At 39.0% G+C, this 19,448-nt stretch overlaps 1 protein-coding gene and 1 long non-coding RNA gene across 5 annotated transcripts; both read right to left on the bottom strand.

The window, feature by feature from the left end:
* LOC143855530 (P-loop containing nucleoside triphosphate hydrolases superfamily protein) lies at positions 1-15,862 on the bottom strand. 4 transcript variants are annotated; one of them, XM_077365679.1, is made up of 3 exons: positions 15,645-15,862; positions 2,227-2,322; positions 1-1,924 (listed from the first exon to the last, which is right to left on the bottom strand). In XM_077365679.1, the coding sequence occupies exons 2-3, from the start codon at positions 2,294-2,296 to the stop codon at positions 360-362; spliced, it is 1,635 nt and encodes a 544-aa protein (XP_077221794.1). In that variant the 5' UTR covers positions 2,297-2,322; positions 15,645-15,862; the 3' UTR covers positions 1-359. The 4 variants fall into 4 exon arrangements, with proteins under 4 accessions (XP_077221794.1, XP_077221795.1, XP_077221796.1 ...); XM_077365680.1 differs by having other exon boundaries at positions 1-1,921; XM_077365681.1 differs by having other exon boundaries at positions 1-1,915.
* Positions 15,863-17,726: 1,864 nt separating this feature from the next.
* LOC143855439 (uncharacterized) lies at positions 17,727-19,123 on the bottom strand. The gene is made up of 3 exons (XR_013237877.1): positions 18,987-19,123; positions 18,738-18,863; positions 17,727-18,096 (listed from the first exon to the last, which is right to left on the bottom strand). It is a non-coding gene; the product is annotated as an uncharacterized LOC143855439 (long non-coding RNA).
* Positions 19,124-19,448: the final 325 nt, after the last annotated feature.

Here is a 19,448-nt window from a genome sequence, read left to right as displayed (position 1 = left end):
TCTCCTGATTTTTCCATCATTTATAATATTACCATTTCAAAAAAAAAAAAAAGACAATTATTCTTCTGTACATGCAAATATAATAACAATTTCTGGATTCGACCCAAACGAGACCACTAGAAAAGTAGGCAAATGCCACCCATATTGTCAACTCCTCCAAGCAGAACAAGCTCAGCATGAATCACTTGCCCCATTTTGTCTGTTAGGGTCAGTTTTGCTGCATAGCCCACTTCATTTTGAGGGCAATTTGTGTGTAAACTGCACTCTCTTAATGTCCTTTTAGTTCACAAAATCAAAAGCAACGGTTGATTCTTTATAGAAATTTGACCCAACAAAACCAAAATCACATCCTCAAGCCTTTAAGAACCATGCTTCCTTTTCTTTTGTCCCCTTCCAACAGGGTAAGAACCCATCGAATAACGTGAACTCACAAGCTCCCGAGGAACAGCAGCTCTTGCCGATCTCAAAATCTCGACCAGCTCTCTAAACAGACTCTTGTTCTCCTCATTTACAAATACAATCGCCATTCCCTCCTCTCCCATTCTCGAAGCCCTCCCAATCTGATGAATGTACTCTTTGATGGAATTCGGCATGTCAAAGACAATTACCTGCCTTACTCTCAATAGATCCACCCCGCGTCCCAAAACCCCTGTTGCCACAATCACATAAACCTCCCCCATCAGAAATAACCTCAAGCTCTCCCTCCTTTCCTTCATTGGCTTCTCCCCATGAATAGAGAGGGCTCGCAATCCAGTTACAACTGTAATTGCTTCAGATAAAAGATCGGCCCCAAGTCTCGAACCCACAAACACAACAACGGGTGGTCTAAAATGCTGCTTGCTTGTCAGTATCTCAAAAAGTTTTTGCTTCTTATGCTTAGACTCAACCCAGATCGCCACTTGTTTGACCGAGTCATTAGGCCTGCTAGCCTTCCCTACACAGATTAAGGCAAGATCTTTTGCCATCAAACTCGCCATTTTCTCCACCTCTGGAGGAATTGTTGCAGAAAATAGTAACATTTGAGGTTGGAACAAGGCTTGAAAGATTTGCATTACTTGGTCACGAAAGCCTCTCTGGAGCATGCAGTCCACCTCATCCAAAACCAGAGTAGAAACCTCATCCAATTCAAAATCGTGCTTCGTTAGGAGATCAATGAGCCTGCCAGGAGTTCCGACAATCAATTCCACCCCTTGTTGAATGCGGTACACTTGTCTGGCCATGGAATCACCACCCACAATGAGTGCAGTTTTGAAAGGGAGACCCTTTCCGAGCACCTTGGCCTGTTCCTCCACCTGCACACAGAGCTCTCTAGTCGGTGCTAGAACAATAGCTAAGGGTTTTTTCTCATCTGAAGAGTGCTGAAATCGAATGTTTGAACAGCGAGAAATTATAGGAACGAGAAAGGAGGCTGTTTTACCCGACCCAGTATGGGCTGAAACAAGTAAATTTTTGCCAATCAAAGCAGCTGGGATGGCTTGCATTTGGACTGGTGTGGGTATTTCAAATCCAGAAACTTCTAGATTTTCTTGGAGCTTTTGTGGAATAAGATTGCAAGAGGAGAATGACAAGATGGGTGGTGGGACCGACTCTCCCTTGACACGGATGTTGAGTTTATTTCTCAGAGATTCAACCCGCTCGCTAGTTAAGCAAGTTGATTGTGGTCTATTGTCATCTCTAACATAGTAACATTCATCACTCACAGGTAATTTCACAGAAGCAGGGAGATTAACCGGTTTTTGGGAGTTCGCGAGCCTGCTAAGGAGAGTTTGTTTACACTCTGTACTACAAATGTCATCATTAGTCTCATCACAGATATATTCACCGTAGCGACCACAGATAACACAACGCGGCTCCCCGGGCACGGCCTCTCTCTGATCCCAACACTTCTCCTTCACAGGACTAGCTCCACCTGCATCTGCAACTACTAGTTATATGGAAAAAGTTACGTGAAAAATTACCCTGATACATGGATCTGATCCCACAAGTCACAAAATTTGAAAAGTCCAATTTAGATCTGATGCCACTTAAGTATACCACCATGCACTTCTTTACAATTTAATTTTTTCTTATACAAACGAGTAACCTACATGTCACTTGGACTGAAAAATGGACTGATGCTCCAGCAAAAATAGTGCACCTAGAAAATACACTTTGTTGTATGCGTACTTGAAATTGCAAAATTACAAAAGAAAATTAAAGCATAACCAATATCCTCCGTGTCCTCACCTACAGCTTTGTCGCCATCTGAAAGTGTGAATGATTGTTTTGGCTGATTACCCTGATTGCCTTCTTCCATGTTTGACACTAGAACGACTTTAAAGCCTGACCAAAAAGGACAAAAAAAAAAACAGAGAAAGTCAGGAATTTGACAGCACAGACAGGAACCATGTACTAGAATTAACATGAAATGCATGCACCATCACAGGAACTCTATGGTGCAGTTAACATGAAAGACATGAAATGTTCGTATGCACCAAGAGAGCGGGAGGGGGGACGTAAAAGACATTTTCGATATCCTATCAGTCTTTGGTTGACATTCACTAGTCACGTGCCAGACCTTGTTAGATGTAAATTTTCCAAATGCAAGCCGTCTTGCACTGCTTGACTTTCCTCTCAAATCAAGAGAAAAAGGAAAGTAAAGACATGGGAATCTCCATTCCTTTCCTTTTACTTATATACTACACACATCCAAACAGACCTAAGAATGGTGTGATGGATTTCATTAGGTTATTCATAAATTCATCAAACGGACGGCAAATGTAAACAACAGGAACCTCAGTAAAAGAGTGGGATTTTAAGAGATAAATTTGGTTCAGAATTAAATGCATATCCTGCATTCCTGCTATGTTAAATCTTGTACTTTTGTACATATTATAATTCTTAAGGAGATATAACTTTAGGGAACAATGTAGTCATTACAGATTAACACACATAAGGGGGAAAATAACATAGAGATACAGCTGGTACAGGTGTAAAATGCAGATCCTGCTATTAAAATATTGGAACTATCATATATATTATGAAATTCATAAGGAGAGAAGCAGATATTGGTCTTCTATAGCAGCTATATTTTACTTTATTTGTATTTTGACCTCAGGGACAGTATATTCATCTCAAACCCTGTTCTTTATCCTGCTATCTAGATTTGGACCAATGCTCTCGGTGCATTTCCAGTATAAGTATTCACCCTGCTTTCCAGTTCAATGCAATCACCCCTTCTAAGTACAGGAGAAAAGAGTACAAAATCATTTTTCCTAATGGCAAGTTGTTGGTTCAAATCCGCAATTCATGTTTCAGATATACTATCCTACAGTCCATAACCATGGCAGTCAACCCATAAATGATAAGATACCCCAAGGCTTGGAGCTATCAAATGTAAGAACATTAGCGACATATCACCGCCAACAATCTAATTAGAGGTTAGCATTGTCATCACTTAGTGCGAGCAAGCACCATTTTGTTTTTCTTTATAATGTGACCTAGCCATTCCTCATTGGTTGATCAGACTCCACATCAACAATGAACAATAGAACTGCAGTTGACTGCAGAAATCCACAATCTCTTTCGAAGGCCAATGTCATCTGAATCAACACAAACAAAACCCACTAGCTATTCTAATGAAACTGATCCTAATTGATAAAGAATGAGATACCCCAAGGCTTGGAGCTACCAAAGTACAAATTGTAAGAACATCAGCCACACGTCACTGCCAACCATCTAATTGGAGGTTAGCATGGTCATCACTTTGTGCCAGCAAGGTAGTATATTTTGCTTCTGACCTAGTTGATCATTCATAAGGAGAGAACCAGACATTGGTTGATCATTGATTTCTCCACCAAGTCAACACCGAAATACTAGAATTGCAAAGATCTGTTTTCCATCCGAATTTTGGGTGAGAATTTGACTTCCGACCTGCGTTAAATTGGTATCAGAACCAAGTTTGTAGATTTTCTCAACTCTTGCAAATCTTGGGAGAGGATCTTGAGTTCTTGTGGTGAACTCGTTAAATTGGTATCAGAACCAAGTTCGTAGATTTTCTCAACTCTTGCAAATCTTGGGAGAGGATCTTGAGTTCTTGTGGTGAACTCAGATCTGTCAAATTCTGTCTAGTGACCAATGAACTGTTTTGAAGATTTTGACTTGATGATCTTGAGGAAATCAGATCTAAAATGACTCCAAGGAAGGCTACTGGATCCTTTTTGTCTTGACTTATCCGAACTAATCAGATAAGTCATTAACTATTAAACTATGTAACAAATATGTTTTAACTTTTAACCCCGTTTTTTTACCCGGGACAGCCCCCACTCATTCACAGATTCACTTTATGCAGTCTATGGGTGTTGTACCGAGCAAAAAAATGATGAAATTTTGTTTGTAAATAAAAGACTTAAAAATCTAAAATCGAGAATAAGAGATTAGAGAATAGAGAGTGAGACCGTGAGAGTGTAGGGTTTTCAGTTTTGAGGTTTTCTTCTCTAGTCTGTCTCTACTCACCGTCACCGACTCACTGCCTCTCCGACTCCGCCTTTTCCGCCTCTCCAACTCCGGGATCCATTAAACCTTGCAAGAATCCGGCGATCCATCAAACCTTGAAGGGGGTTTTATTTGTATGAAGAAGGGAATAAAAACTTTCACTTTCAGGTAAAGTCATAGAAACTTTCAGGCATAACAATCTGTTGATGTAAGTTGAAGGGGGTTTTATTTGTATGAACTATGAAGAAGGGAATCTGATTTTATTTTGCATTTTTGCCATTTCATGAAGAAAATAGAAGGGGGTTTTATTTGATTTTTTTTCCATCGAAGGATGGTTCTTAAGATAGGGCATCAACATCTTAAGGGAATCTAAAACCCTAATTTTGGGTTTCAAATTGAGCCATTGAGGAGCTGTTGTTGGATGTGGAGCCCATTTTTCATTTTTCCAGTAATAAAAAATCAGAAACCCTAATTTTGGGGACCGATCATCCAACAGCAGTTCACTCACTGCTCCTTGTTTGATCAAAAATTCAAAATGGATATGATGGTGATGGAGGTGCTGTTGAAAATCTGAAATTATGTAGCTTCTTATGTTGGATCAAAATATCATGGCTTCATTTTTCATATAAAAACTCCCAAAATCAAACTCTGCTGGTTGTTCGGTTATAACCGAACTAACCGGAAAATTATTACGGTTCGGTTACTTTAGGTCCAGACAAAATTCGGTTACGGTTTCGGTTAGTGAAAACGGGATTTAATTAGCCCGTCAATCTCCATGGAAAATCTGATCTGAATATCTCTTCGGGCTATCAATATCTAAGAAATTGCTGCAGAACATTAGATCTTCCAAAACTCTTGTAAGCTACTTCTCTATCTTTCCATTTTCTTTTGTATATTAACCATTCCCCCTTTTAGCTTATTTGAGTCCATGCAGTAAAAAATAAAGGTAATTTTTCAGTTTTTGGCTAGTCAAAAGTCCTTGTGTGACAAAACTCACAACAGAGAATTGATTTGAATGTTCTCGGTTACCATTTCATTGACTATGTACAAGAGATAGTAAAACGTATCCCACAATTAGGATCGTGATTGAAGGAGAGAGGAATGGAAACTATACAATTTAGGAACCTAATTTGAAGTAGAAGAGGAAAGGAAATATACATGGAATCTACAGTGCAATATTGGGTTAGGATACAGCAATGCTGATCCAGTTCTTTCCCAATATTCTTTGAAAGCGTTTTCATTTCCTAATACTCCCCCTCAAGTTGGAGTATGAATGTTGAGACACCCAACTTGTGAATGAGTGTGTGGAATTGCGCAACATGAAGAGGCTTAGTAAATAAATTAGCAGGTTGTTGGTGAGAATGGATGAAGGTTGTAAGAAGTAGGCCCTCCTGAATCTTTTCTCGAATGATGTGTCAATCAATCTCGATATGCTTCGTACATTCATGAAAGAACGGGTTGGCGGCAATGTGCATGGAAACTTTATTGTTACAAAACATTACGGCGGCTTGAGAATGAATCACTTGCAGATCACGAAGCAAATAAAGACGCTAAGTGATTTCATAGCAGGCAGTGGCCATGGCAAGATATTCGTCCTCAACAGACGACCTAGAGACTGTGATTTGCTTTTTGGATTTCCATGAGATAGGAGAGGAACCTAACATGATGCAATATTTTGTGGTAGATCTTTGAGTATCATCGAGATGCGGCTATCTAGGCTTGTCCATAAATTGGCTGAGCATTTGTTATGAAAACGTTATGTCTGGGAGTGTAATTGTGAGATACATTACACAGCCAACAAGATGACGATACCATCAGGCAAGAGATCACCATCCAATGAAGTTAATTTAAGATTTTGTTCTGTGGGAAATGTTGCTGGTCGGGAGCCAAGAAAGCCGGTATCTTCCAAGATTTCAAGTGCATATTTGCGTTGAGAAAGATGTATGCCGTACTTCGTCGACATAAATGAGCATGACTGTAAAAGAGGATTCTAAAAGCTGTGTGGAGAGGGAATAATCCGACTTAGTTTGATCAAAAACTGCATCCACTAACATAGTAGAATGTTTTGCAAACTATTGACGAGATGCCTGTTTAAGGCCATATAATGATTAATTGAGTTTGCAAACTTGTGTCTCCTCCTTACGAGAAAACCCTGGGGGTAATTGCATGAGGACTTTTTCTTCTAGATCATTATGTAAGAAGGCATTGCTGACATCTAACTGATGGAGATGGCATTGATGAATAGCAGTCATGGCTAATAAGGTACGAAGAGTAACCAATTTGGTAACGAGAGCAAATTTTTCTAGGTAGTCCAAGCCCTCTTTTTTACTATAACCCTTGGCAACAAAGCACGCCTTTTAATGTTCAGCAGAGAGTTATACTTAATTTTGTAGACCCATTTACATCCAGTGTTTTTTTTATAAGAAGGAGGAGGGTTGAGGGTCCGAGTGTTACTGCCTTCAAGGACCCTTATTTCAGTAGCCATGTCTTCACATCATTTGAGATCACGAACAACTTGTTTGAAAGACTTGACAAAAGAGATTACTACAGCAAATGCCCAATAAGATGGGGAAATATGATCATAACTCAAGTATTGAGACAAAGGGTGAGAGGTACTTGTGAATTGGTCGTCGAGGAATGCGACTCAGGACAATGAATTGATCTGAATGTTCTCAGTTACCATTTCGTTGACTATGTTGATGTATTTCTGTACTAGAGATAGTACAAACATATCCCACAATTAGGATCGTGAGTGAAGGAGAAAGGAATGGAAACTATACAATTTAGGGACCTAATTTGAAGTAGAAGAAGAAATTTAATATACATGGATTATAGTGTAATTTTGCGTGAGGATAAAGCTGTGTGCTGATCCAATTCTGAAATCACGTGCCCTGGTCTGTTGTAATGATTGTTTGACAACTGGATCTGCCAAATTCAGTTGTTAACAATTCTGAAATCAATTTTGGAACTGAACTGATTTTAGGAAAATCAGCAGGTTGCTAGTATTTGTGAAACTCGGACTTCAAACAGAATTTGCAAGTTGATTTGCAGTTCAGAAATGATTTACTGTCTAGAATATCAAAATGAGGACAAAATTCAGATTTCTTGAAGGACTTTAGGAAACTCACCTGATCATGTCAGATTTGGTTAGATCAGTAAACTTTCTTGTTCGGGTACTTGAGTAGATCGTCGATTTAAAGTGTTACTCTGCCCTTGATTCGTCAACTGAAAGAAGATGAATTCCAACGAGGGGACACAAGAATTTATAAAGTCCTCACATTAGAAAACTGAACTTGATTAGTTCAGTAACCTAGCATGAGACAAGGCTCAATCAATGAAGAAATCTAGGAAAAAACAACAAACAGACGTCTGCAAGTCCATTTCTTGTAAGGAAATGAACAGGTCATAAACCTGTCTCCCACACTACCTTCTTACAATCTAGGAAATTGAAACTCTAACTCTAAATACTGAAATGAAAAATGACTTAAGGGGCTTTATATATCAGCCTTTTAAAAAACAGAAACTAACTACTCTAAATGAATTAATTTGTATTTGGGTTTGGAATTGAGTTTTGAATACAAAATGAATAGATCCGCCAGCTCATGTTGAGGGAGACAGAGAGGGAAGGGGGTACTTCCTACTAGAGAGGAGAGGTTGAGGAACAAAGATTGAAGGAAACTGCCAAATCTGTGGATTTCCAATTACTTATTTCCACAGCATATTTGGAAATCTGATATTTTTTCACTGTCAATCGCTGATTTGGAAATCCAAGGATTTGATCCGAATCCAAATCACAATGCAAAATGGGCTGCAAATGTGGGAAATTGTAATGACCCGAATTCGTCAAGTCGCTCCGAGCAAAGAAAGCTACTAAAAACACAAGGAATTTTATTTTTTTTATACATAATGAAAGTTTATATTAACTACGACAATCCAACCATAGATCTTATTCCAAATTAGAACTTCCAGGTCCATCCACAAAACAAAGCAATAAAAACTTTAAAAAATCGCATACAGTTCTAGCTGTCACTCTGGCGCCATTCACTAACCCAGAACCATTTTGTCAGGCTATGTGTGTGTGTGTGTCAGTTATATGTAGTAAATAAATCCAATACTAGTATGTTCAGGTTTATTAGTCCTCTATAAGTATACATGTTTAACTACTGACATTCGATTCTTCTATTGGGAAAAATGATATTTTTGCAAGTATAGGTTTTAGACAGTTGTAATTGATCAAATGACTTTATATTTGTATTTATTGTTTTAGGTACTATACTCACACACACACACACACACACATATATATATACATGTGTGTGTGTGTGTTTCGCATCCCATCAGTTCTCGCATATAAGGCCTTTTAAATGATTTTCCACAGTTTTACATTATGACACACACATATATATATATATATATATACTTTAACACCCCCCACGTGTGGCTCACTTGGCAAACACGTGGCACATGTGGTCCCACTTTGGGCGGACCATCGCATGTGGATTTTTACTATTCGGGAGGTTTGAACTCGATGAAAATATGAATAAATATACAATCAAAATGGCGTCGGTTTTCTATAATTATCCTAGTATAAAAGAATGATCGGATTTGGGACCTTGTGCGTATTAGTTTCTTACAAAAGTAGTAAATTTGATTTTTTTTCTACATGAAGATCAACAGTATTAGGTGCATAACACCCATGTCTATGATTGCTTACCTTGTGTATGTCGAGCCCAAGCAGGACAACACTTAGTTTGGGTTAGATTTTAATACTCAAATCTGGCCAGCAATAGTCCTGTCTGTGTGTTGTACTTATACCATAGAAAAGGGCAGCACTTAGAGTCTTTTTATGCCCAAAATTAGGGCAGCAGATGTACTGTTTTGAGGGTGTTTTGTGCCCCAAATTAGGGCAGCAGATGTACTGTTTTGAGTGTGGCTTTTCTGCCCTCCAACAGGGCAGCAAAGATGTTATTTTGTGTGTGGTCTTCGTGCCCCAAAAACTGGGCAGCAAGGGTACAATGTTGTATGGGGGCTTTGAGCCCCAAAGCGAGGCAAAAATCTGAACCTTGTATTGTGTTTTTTTTATGACCCTTTTCATAAACAAAAATTGACAAGTTACACTCTATTCCTTCTACTCCAGGATCATTGCACCCTTCTCCTTAGTGGAATCCATTTCTACCCTTCACACTCGTACGGTAAAAGGCAAGTGACAGCTTGACTCGCATGTGTAATGTTTACAATAATGTTCTTGGTATTTACAATACTTTCTTGCTGTAGTTACTATTTTAATTCTCCCTCTTATACAACTGTTGATAGATTTGTAGCCTTTTATTTAGTTATTAAATGCTTAAAATTCCAAGTTCTCTTCTTAATTAACTGTAAAGAGTAAGTTGGAAGATGTAGTAATGTATGTAAGTATGATGACTCCAGTTGTGTTTCTTACAACACTAGAAAGGTGATGTGTCGCGAATCACAAATAGATAACGTGCATGGACACCTAGGAAAAAGGGGGAACTAGGGAGGTCGTTGACACCTACCTGGGACTTTAAGTTTAAAGCCAACCTGAGCAGTGTGTACAACCTTTTGTTGGCAATGCATCTGAGGGGATCCATCCTTGAAGCGATTCGGCAATATAATTGCGTTCCGTAATCTAAAACCATAATGTCCCTACTTAAAGACGGGTGGTAGGGGTTAGTCGTGCGGTCAAGGCCACGGGCAGAAAAGAAAAGAATTGTGGAAAAAGCCAAAAGGCCTTGGGGTTAGGCGTCTCACAACATTCATGATATGCATACACCATTCATAATAACTTGTTTTCTTTTAGTAGTTAATGTTTAATTATTCCTCACCTGCTCTCTAGATATACTGGTTGAAATGTTAATTGTTTTAAGTTATAAATTGTTTAGGATACTCAACTTTATTGAAATCCATATATAGGATGTTAGTTTCTATTGTTGAATGCCTAGAGGATTGTATGGTAAATATTCAACTGTATTATTGTTTTCTTTACTGTGCTGAAGCCGCTGTATAAGCTTTGCTCTAACCCGGTTTACATTTCAGATTTTGTAAGTGGGAATGAATGAGCCTTCATCAATGAAGAGGCCTAGGTTATGGGGAGAGAGCATCGGAGTAGTTGGGAATGATGGGCTACATCGTTCCTTGGAAGATTAGGGTCTTATTTCATTTCTTTAATAAATAGAGTGACAGCTAGAACTGTATGCGATTTTTTAAAGTTTTTGTTGCTTTGTTTTGTGGATGGACCTGGAAGTTCTAATTTGGAATAAGATCTATGGTTGGATTGTCGTAGTTAATATAAACTTTCATTTTTTTTTAAAAAAATAAAATTGCTTTTGTTTTTAGTAGCTTTCTTTGCTCAGAGCGACTTGACGAATTCGGGTCATTACAATTTCCCACATTTGCAGCCCATTTTGCGTTGTGATTTGGATCCGGATCAAATCATTGGATTTCCAAATCAGCGATTGACAGTGAAAAAAAATCAGATTTCCAAATATGCTGTGGAAATAAGTAATTGGAAATCCACAGATCTGGCAGTTTCCTTCACCCTCTTTGTTCCTCAACCTCTCCCCTCCAGTAGGAAGTACCCCCTTCCCTCTCTGTCTCCCTCAACATGAGCTCTATTCATTTTGTATTCAAAACTCAATTCCAAACCCAAATACAAATTATGAGGTATCCAAACGGGCCCTTAATTCATTTAGAGTAGTTAGTTTCTGTTTTTTTAAAGGCTGATATATAAAGCCCCTTAAGTCATTTTTCATTTCAGTATTCTGAGTTAGAGTTTCAATTTCCTAGATTGTAAGAAGGTAGTGTGGGAGACAGGTTTATGACCTGTTCATTTCCTTACAAGAAATGGACTTGCAGACGTCTGTTTGTTGTTTTTTCCTAGATTTCTTCATTGATTGAGCCTTGTCTCATGTTAGGTTACTGAACTAATCAAGTTCAGTTTTCTAATGTGAGGACTTTATAAATTCTTGTGTCCCCTCGCTGGAACTCATCTTCTTTCAGTTGACGAACCAAGGGCAGAGTAACACTTTAAATTGTCGATCTACTCAAGTACCTGAACAAGAAAGTTTACTGAAATAAGGTGTGAAGACATGGCTACTGAAATAAGAGCCCTTGAAGGCAGTAACACTCGGACCCTCAACCCTCCTCCTTCTTATAAAAAAAACACTGGATGTAAATGGGTCTACAAAATTAAGTATAACTCTCTGCTGAACATTAAAAGACGTGCTTTGTTGCCAAGGGTTATAGTAAAAAAGAGGGCTTGGACTACCTAGAAACATTTGCTCTCGTTACCAAATTGGTTACTCTTCGTACCTTATTAGTCATGGCTGCTATTCATCAATGTCATCTCCATCAGTTAGATGTCAGCAATGCCTTCTTACATGATGATCTAGAAGAAAAAGTCCTCATGCAATTACCCCCAGGGTTTTCTCGTAAGGAGGAGACACAAGTTTGCAAACTCAATTAATCATTATATGGCCTTAAACAGGCATCTCGTCAATAGTTTGCAAAACATTCTACTATGTTAATGGATGCAGGTTTTGTTCAAACTAAGTCGGATTATTCCCTCTCCACACAGCTTTTAGGATCCTCTTTTACAGTCGTGCTCATTTATGTCAACGATATCATATTTGTCAAAAATGATCTTTCTACTATTACTACTCTGAAATGGTTCCTCAACAGTCGATTAAATATTTCTTAAGCATTGAGGCAGCTCGTTCGAAGTACGGCATACATCTTTCTCAACACAAATATGCACTTGAAATCTTGGAAGATACCGGCTTTCTTAGCTCCCGACCAGCAACATTTTCCATAGAACAAAATGTTAAATTAACATCATTGGATGGTGATCTCTTGCCTGATCCTACCAGGTATCGTCATCTTGTTGGCTGTGTAATTTATCTCACAATTACACTCCCAGACAAAACGTTTTCTTAACAAATGCTCAGCCAATTTATGGACAAGCCTAGATAGCCGCATCTTAATGATACTCAAAGATCTACCACCGAATATTGCATCATGTTATGTTCCTCTCCTATCTCATGAAAATCCAAAAAGCAAATCACAGTCTCTAGGTCGTTTGTTGAGGATGAATATCTTGCCATGGCCACTGCCTGCTATGAAATCACTTAGCGTCTTTATTTGCTTCGTGATCCGCAAGTGATTCATTCTCAAGCCGCCTTAATGTTTTGTGACAATAAAGTTTCCATGCACATTGCCGCCAACCCGTTCTTTCATGAATGTACGAAGCATATCGAGATTGATTGACACATCATTCGAAAAAAGATTCAGGAGGGCCTACTTCTTACAACCTTCATCCATTCTCACCAACAACCTGCTAATTTATTTACTAAGCCTCTTGATGTTGCACAATTCCATACACTCATTCACAAGTTGGGTGTCTCAACATTCACACTCCAACTTGAGGGGGAGTCTTAGGAAATGAAAACACTTTCAAAGAATATTGGGAAAGAACTGGATCAGCACACAGCTGTATCCTCACCCAATATTACACTGTATATTCCATGTATATTTCCTTTCCTCTTCTACTTCAAATTAGGTTCCTAAATTGTATAGTTTCCATTCCTCTCTCCTTCAATCACGATCCTAATTGTGGGATACGTTTTACTATCTCTTGTACATAGTCAATGAAATGGTAACCGAGAACATTCAAATCAATTCTCTGTTGTGAGTTTTGTCACACAAGGACTTTTGACTAGCCAAAAACTGAAAAATTACCTTTATTTTTTACTGCATGGACTCAAACAAGCTAAAAGGGGGAATGGTTAATATACAAAAGAAAATGGAAAGATAGAGAAGTAGCTTACAAGAGTTTTGGAAGATCTAATGCTCTGCAGCAATTCCTTAGATATTGATAGCTCGAAGAGATATTCATATCAGATTTTCCATGGAGATTGACGGGCTAATTAAATCCCGTTTTCTCGACAGCATAGGCCTTCGTTCGCTCCGTTTCTCATAACAGAAAGACGTCTATAATACAAGTTTTCTGTTCGGACAGAAGCCGTTCGCGGCCTAGGGTTGAAGCAGAGGGGGTTTTGGGAAGCACAAAAATTGCGAAAGTTCCTAAGGAGATGATTTTTTCAAAAAGCGTTAGAGTGAGGAATGCGCCTCACTTTAACGTCAATCGTGTGCAACTTTGACGTTTTTTGACGTCAAATCATGTTAAATTGGGGGGCGCATCCCTCCTACAGCGGGGTGAAAAAATCATCGCCCTAATCTCTCAATGGGAGATTAGGGCTGGTTATTCGGTTATAACCGAACCAAAATACCCATTTTTTGTTAACTGAAATAATTTCGGTTAGTGAAAATCACTAACCGAAACCGTAACCGAATTTTGTCTGGACCTAAAGTAACCGAACCGTAATAATTTCCCGGTTAGTTCGGTTATAACCAAACAACCAGCAGAATTTGATTTTGGGAGTTTTTATATGAAAAAATGAAAAATGAAGCCATGATATTTTGATCCAACATAAGCTACATAATTTCAAATTTTCAACAGCACCTACATCACCATCATATCCATTTTGAATTTTTTATCAAACAAGGAGGAGTGAGTGAGCTGCTGTTGGATGATCGGTCCCCAAAATTAGGGTTTCTGATTTTTTATTACTGGAAAAATGGAAAATGGGCTCCACATCCAATAGCAGCTCCTCAATGGCTCAATCTGAAACCCAAAATTAGGGTTTCAGATTCCCTTAATATGTTGATGCCCTATCTTAAGCCATCCTTCTATGAAAAAAAATCAAATAAAACCCCCTTCTATTTTCTTCATGAAATGGCAAAAATGCAAAATAAAATCATCTTCATAGTTCATACAAATAAAACCCCCTTCAACTTACATCAACAGATTGTTATGCCTGAAAGTTTCTATGACTTTACCTGAAAGTGAAAGTTTTTATTCCCTTCTTCATACAAATAAAACCCCCTTCAAGGTTTGATGGATCGCCGGATTCTCGCAAGGTTTAATGGATCCCGGAGTCGGAGAGGCGGAAACGGTGGAGTCGGAGAGGCAGTGAGTCGGTGACGGTGAGTAGAGACAGACTAGAGAAGAAAACCTCAAAACTGAAAACCCTACACTCTCACGGTCTCACTATCTATTCTCTAACCTCTTATTTCGGTTATTTCGGTTCGGTTGGAATATCAATCGGTTCGGTTTCGGTTTTCATGGATGCCAAATTTCGGTTTTCGGTTTCGGTTTCGGTTTTGAGTGGAAACAATTCGGTTAACCGAAATAACCGAAATAATGATAAAAATCATTATTTTTTCAAAAAAAAGTGTGATACGGGCACTCCAAAGGATGATCAAAACCGTCCATTTGATTGATCACAACTTAATTAGGTTGTGCTCCAAAGATCACTTCGATTGGATGATCCTAGCCCTCCCATCGAAACCAAGATTTTGCATTTTCTCTCTTTTTTCCCACTATTCGGGTTATTCGGTTTATTCGGTTATACCCGAATAACCGAATTTTTAATCGGTTCGGTTTCGGTTCGGTTTTGAAATTTTTCGGTTCGGTTTCGGTTACCGAAATTTGATAACCGAAATAATTTCGGTTATCAAATTTCGGTTATTTCGGTTCGGTTATAACCGAATAACCACCCCTAATAAACTGCATAAAGTGAATCTGTGAATGAGTGGGGGCTGTCCCGGGTAAAAAAACAGGGTTAAAAGTTAAAACATATTTGACTTTGGGGTGAGCATTCGGTTTAAACCGAACCGAATTAACTGAATTGAGCAAACCAAAAAATTCGGTTTTTGAAATTTCCAAACCGAAACTGAACCGATTTTGTCATGAACCGAACCGAAACCGATTATATAATTTCGGTTTTTCGGTTTATTCGGTTCAAACCGAATAGTGAGTTCTAGCCGAATCCATGAAACCCTAAATCCAAACACCATGAAACCCTAAATCCAACAAACCCACAAATCCACAGAACCCAGTAGGCCAGCACCCACAAATCTACTATGAAACCCTAAATCCATACAATACAACCCTTTCCTGCTCTCCAAACCAGCAAATCCACCAGTCACCACACTCATCCAAACTTTTCAAAAAAAAATAAGGAAGAAGAAGAATAACCCAAGAAGGAATGACTGATTCTTCGGATAAATAAGGGAAAACCTACAGTACATACCTTCGATTCTTTAATCTTCGAAGTGGAATGAGGGGTCAAAAACCGCCGGAGTGATGGCCGTCGCGCCGTCGCGGGTCGTGGGATGGACGGCGTAGGGTCGCGGACTCGCCGGAGTGATGGCCGTCACTCGGTTCTCAGTTCTCCTCTTCTCTGTTCTCCTCTTTGTAACTGTATCTCTTAGAAAGAAAAAAAAAACTCAAATCCCTAGGTCTGGAAGACTCGAACGAACAAACTCAATAAAGCAATATGATATATAGTCTCCATTCACTCGTTGTTTACTCGGGACACCCCCCAAGTAAAGACTACTAGTATTTTTTATTCTAGTGGTGTTGTCCCAAGTAAAAAAAAAGGTGAATATGATATCGTAATTGCAAATTTGCATTATTCGTTTTTTTTAAGCAATACTCCCCATTCGGTTATTCGGTGCTAACCGAATTGTTTTAACATAAACCGATTCCGAAACCGAAAACCGAAATTGCTTGGAATTTTAAACCGAAACCAAACCCAAATACTATTTAACCGAACCGAAATAACCGATCACATTTGGTTCGGTCGATTATTTCGGTTCTAACCGCATAGTGAACAGCCCTAATATTTGTTACATAGTTTAATAGTTAATGACTTATCCAGTTAGTTCGGGTAACCCGAATTATTTTCACAACTAACCGGTACCGAAACTGAATTCCAATCTTTCCCAACACCAAAACCGAATCGAACAAGGGAATAACCGAACCGAACCAACCAAAAAATTTCAGTTCGGTTATTCAGTTAAATCCGAATAATGCACACCCCTATGGGAGATGATAAATTCACACCCTTGTAGGATAATTCACACCCCTTTTAGCCTGATTTTGGCGTCAAAAAGCATTAAAAGTCTGCCACAACTAGGCGTTCAACTCGGGTCGGGTTGAGGCCAACCCTAACCTTACCCGAGATAGCATTCCCTCAACCCTACCCTAACCCAACCCAACCTGAGCCTCGGGTTGAGGATGGTCAACCCTAACCCAACCCATCTACCGAAATCGGGTTGGATTGAGTCGGGTTGGTTCAGGTTCACCTTGGGCCAAACAGAAAAATATAGTAACCCAATGAAAATCAAGATACAGTTAGAGGATGGAGGCCAGTTTTGGGTTGGGTCGGGTTGCCAAGGCCTCAACCCTAACCCAACCTGAAATTAAATTGGGTTGGCTTTTTCCAACCCAACACGAGGAAATGCCAGCCCAACCCGAGCCAAAATCGGGTTGAATCCGTCGGGTTCAGGTTCAACCCGACCCAAGTTGCACCCCTAGCCACAACCCACAATTCATGTTATAAAGGGTGCGAATTATCCTTCGGTGCGAATTTATCGTCACCCTTCTCAATTTATGTTTTGTATCATGTTGGAAAAGAAGAGTTCGTATTGCATTTCCGCTGAATTATGCCCCAAATGTGGTGGAGACATCGTTCATATTGCGGGACCCATACGTGGTCACCCTGCTCCCACACATCTGACCTTGCTTTCATGTTCTTTCTCTTACATGAGGTTGCAATCATTTCGCTTGAGTCTGTGGGGTTTGAAGATTGGTCGCTAACATAAAGGAGTAGAAACTCCTCCTCCTTCTTGTGACATCTTAGGAGAAAAAGAAAAATACACAATAAACCACTTCTCAATAAAGTAAATAAAGTAGTAGCTCTCAAACTAATCAGCACAAGATATTAACATAAAGTAGTAGCCTAAATAAGAGAAGATCAAAGATCAAAGACTGCAGCACAAGATATTTACATAAAGTCCAAAGTCCAAAGTCCAAACCATCAGACCCCTCAAACTACTCCAAAGTACAAACCATCAGACCCCTCAAACTACTCCAAAGTACAAACCATCAGACCCCTAAAATCTCAATACAAACCATCTAAATCTCAATACAATCATTCCACAGACCCCTCATATCTCAATACAAACAAGTACTCCAAAGTCCAAACCATTCAATCCATGTAAGTAGTAATTATCATTCTATAATATTTAATCTAAAGAAACATGTCATTTAAGAAGGCATATTTAGAAAACATGAAGCGTCAAAATTCCTTCTCAATGGATTGCAGCAATGGAACAAATCACTCACAGGGCATAGTAGATAGTATCATAGTAAGCTGCAACAGATATAGACATATAGTGACGGATTACATCAATGGAACAAATCACATAGCAGAGAAATCACATAGCAGAGTAAGAGATAATAAGCCAAAACAAATAGCCAAATAGGCCAAAACCCCACTCAGAATGCAAGGCAAAATTCAATTCCAACAAAATAAATTAAACCTAGAAGGAAGAACCAACTATAGGAATTAGAACCTTGGGTGTGACTGTGGAGAGGTGGCCGTGGAGAATGAACAGAACCTCCTTCGTCCTCTTTCAAAGTTTGAGAGTTGAGAGGAATAAACAATCAACCAACTACAAGAATCATAACAACATAATCTGCAAAAGAAATAAGAAAAAAATCTACTTTAACTGCAAAATATAGGAACCCTAATTGAAATCACCATCGAGCAATTATATAAAAGGAGTATAGGAACCCTAATATTCCATGAATTAGCACATCAGATGAGATGTGTAAGAAAAAGGAAAAAAATTAGAACCAAAATATCATTACAAAACACAAAGGGCAGTGATATTCCCCCCTCTAAATCTCTAATATAATGGATACCCCCCCCCCCCCCCCAACAAAAATCATTAACTTTTAAGCCTTTTGGATTAACGGTGGCTCCTCCACCCCCCTGTATATCCTAACGATATCTGTTAAAGAGGGGAAAATATCCATCAGAGCCTCAGAGTGGGGGGGGGGGATGGTATACATCCAAAAAAAATGTCCATTCCCATCAACCCTGAGGAAAAAAAATCACTGATTAAAAAAGTTGAAGAGAAAAAGACTTCTAAAGATCATGCTCAAATGAAACCCCAAAAAAATACAACAAACCCTAATCCCTCAAACCCAGCTTTCTTCAAGAGGGGCGAGAATCCATGGCAAGGGCGAGAATCCTCCTTACAAGAACTCAAACCCATTTCGATAAAAACCTTCAAAATCTCATCCAACTCCAACCTACAAAATCTATGCTCACCTCTTTTGAGAATCTTCAAAAGACCTTTGAAAAACCCAAATTCCTCTTCTGTTTGCTTTAGAAGGGAGTTGAAGATGGGGATCTTCAGAAACAGAGGAGAGAAATCAGAAGCTTTGTGTGGATCTGCTGAAAGAGGGAAGAGAAATCAAAACCCTCAAAATCTCAAATGAAAAATATAAAGAAAGAAAAAAAAAGAAGAAAAGAAAGGAGAGGATCAGAGCTTCAAAGAGAGAAAGAGAGAGAGAGTACCTGATCTCTGGAGAGGTGGCCGACTGGCCGGAGTGGAGAGGTGGCCGGAGGCGGAGCCGCGGAGAGAGAGAGTGAGAGACCGCAGAAAATGAGAGAAGAAACCCTAGCTGTGAGCTCTCTCTCTTTTTCTCTTTTTGCTAAAATGAATAAACCCTAACTTTTACTACCTACTTACCATTTCTATTCACCTCATTTTTATTACAGGACAGCCCATTTTTAAGTTTTTACATTTCCCGGGTAAAAAAAGGGTGAATAAAGTTAATTTATCGTTTCCATTTCAAAATCTAAGGGTTTGGATTATTCGGTTTTTAACCCAAATTAACTGAAAAGCGATTTTGAAAAACCGAATTTTTTTAACCTGAAACTGGTTGTTCCGTTATTCGGTTAACCGAATAATTTTCCAGTGAAAACCGCAACCGAAACCGATAACCGAAATTGGAGCCGAACCATTACCGAAACCGA

Source organism: Tasmannia lanceolata, unplaced genomic scaffold (genome assembly GCF_043159265.1).
Source record: "Tasmannia lanceolata isolate RefF3 unplaced genomic scaffold, GAP_Taslan_0.1 ptg000021l, whole genome shotgun sequence".
Classification (NCBI taxonomy): Eukaryota; Viridiplantae; Streptophyta; class Magnoliopsida; order Canellales; family Winteraceae; genus Tasmannia; species Tasmannia lanceolata.
This window is presented reverse-complemented; position numbering and strand designations above follow the sequence as displayed.

Bases quoted from the DNA above. Each gene is read 5' to 3' on its own strand.
- LOC143855530 (XM_077365679.1), bottom strand. From the start codon at position 2,296: ATGGAAGAAGGCAATCAGGGTAATCAGCCAAAACAATCATTCACACTT. The intron at 1,925-2,226 runs GTGAGGACACGG...CCATATAACTAG, and splicing joins AGATGGCGACAAAGCTGTAG to TAGTTGCAGATGCAGGTGGA.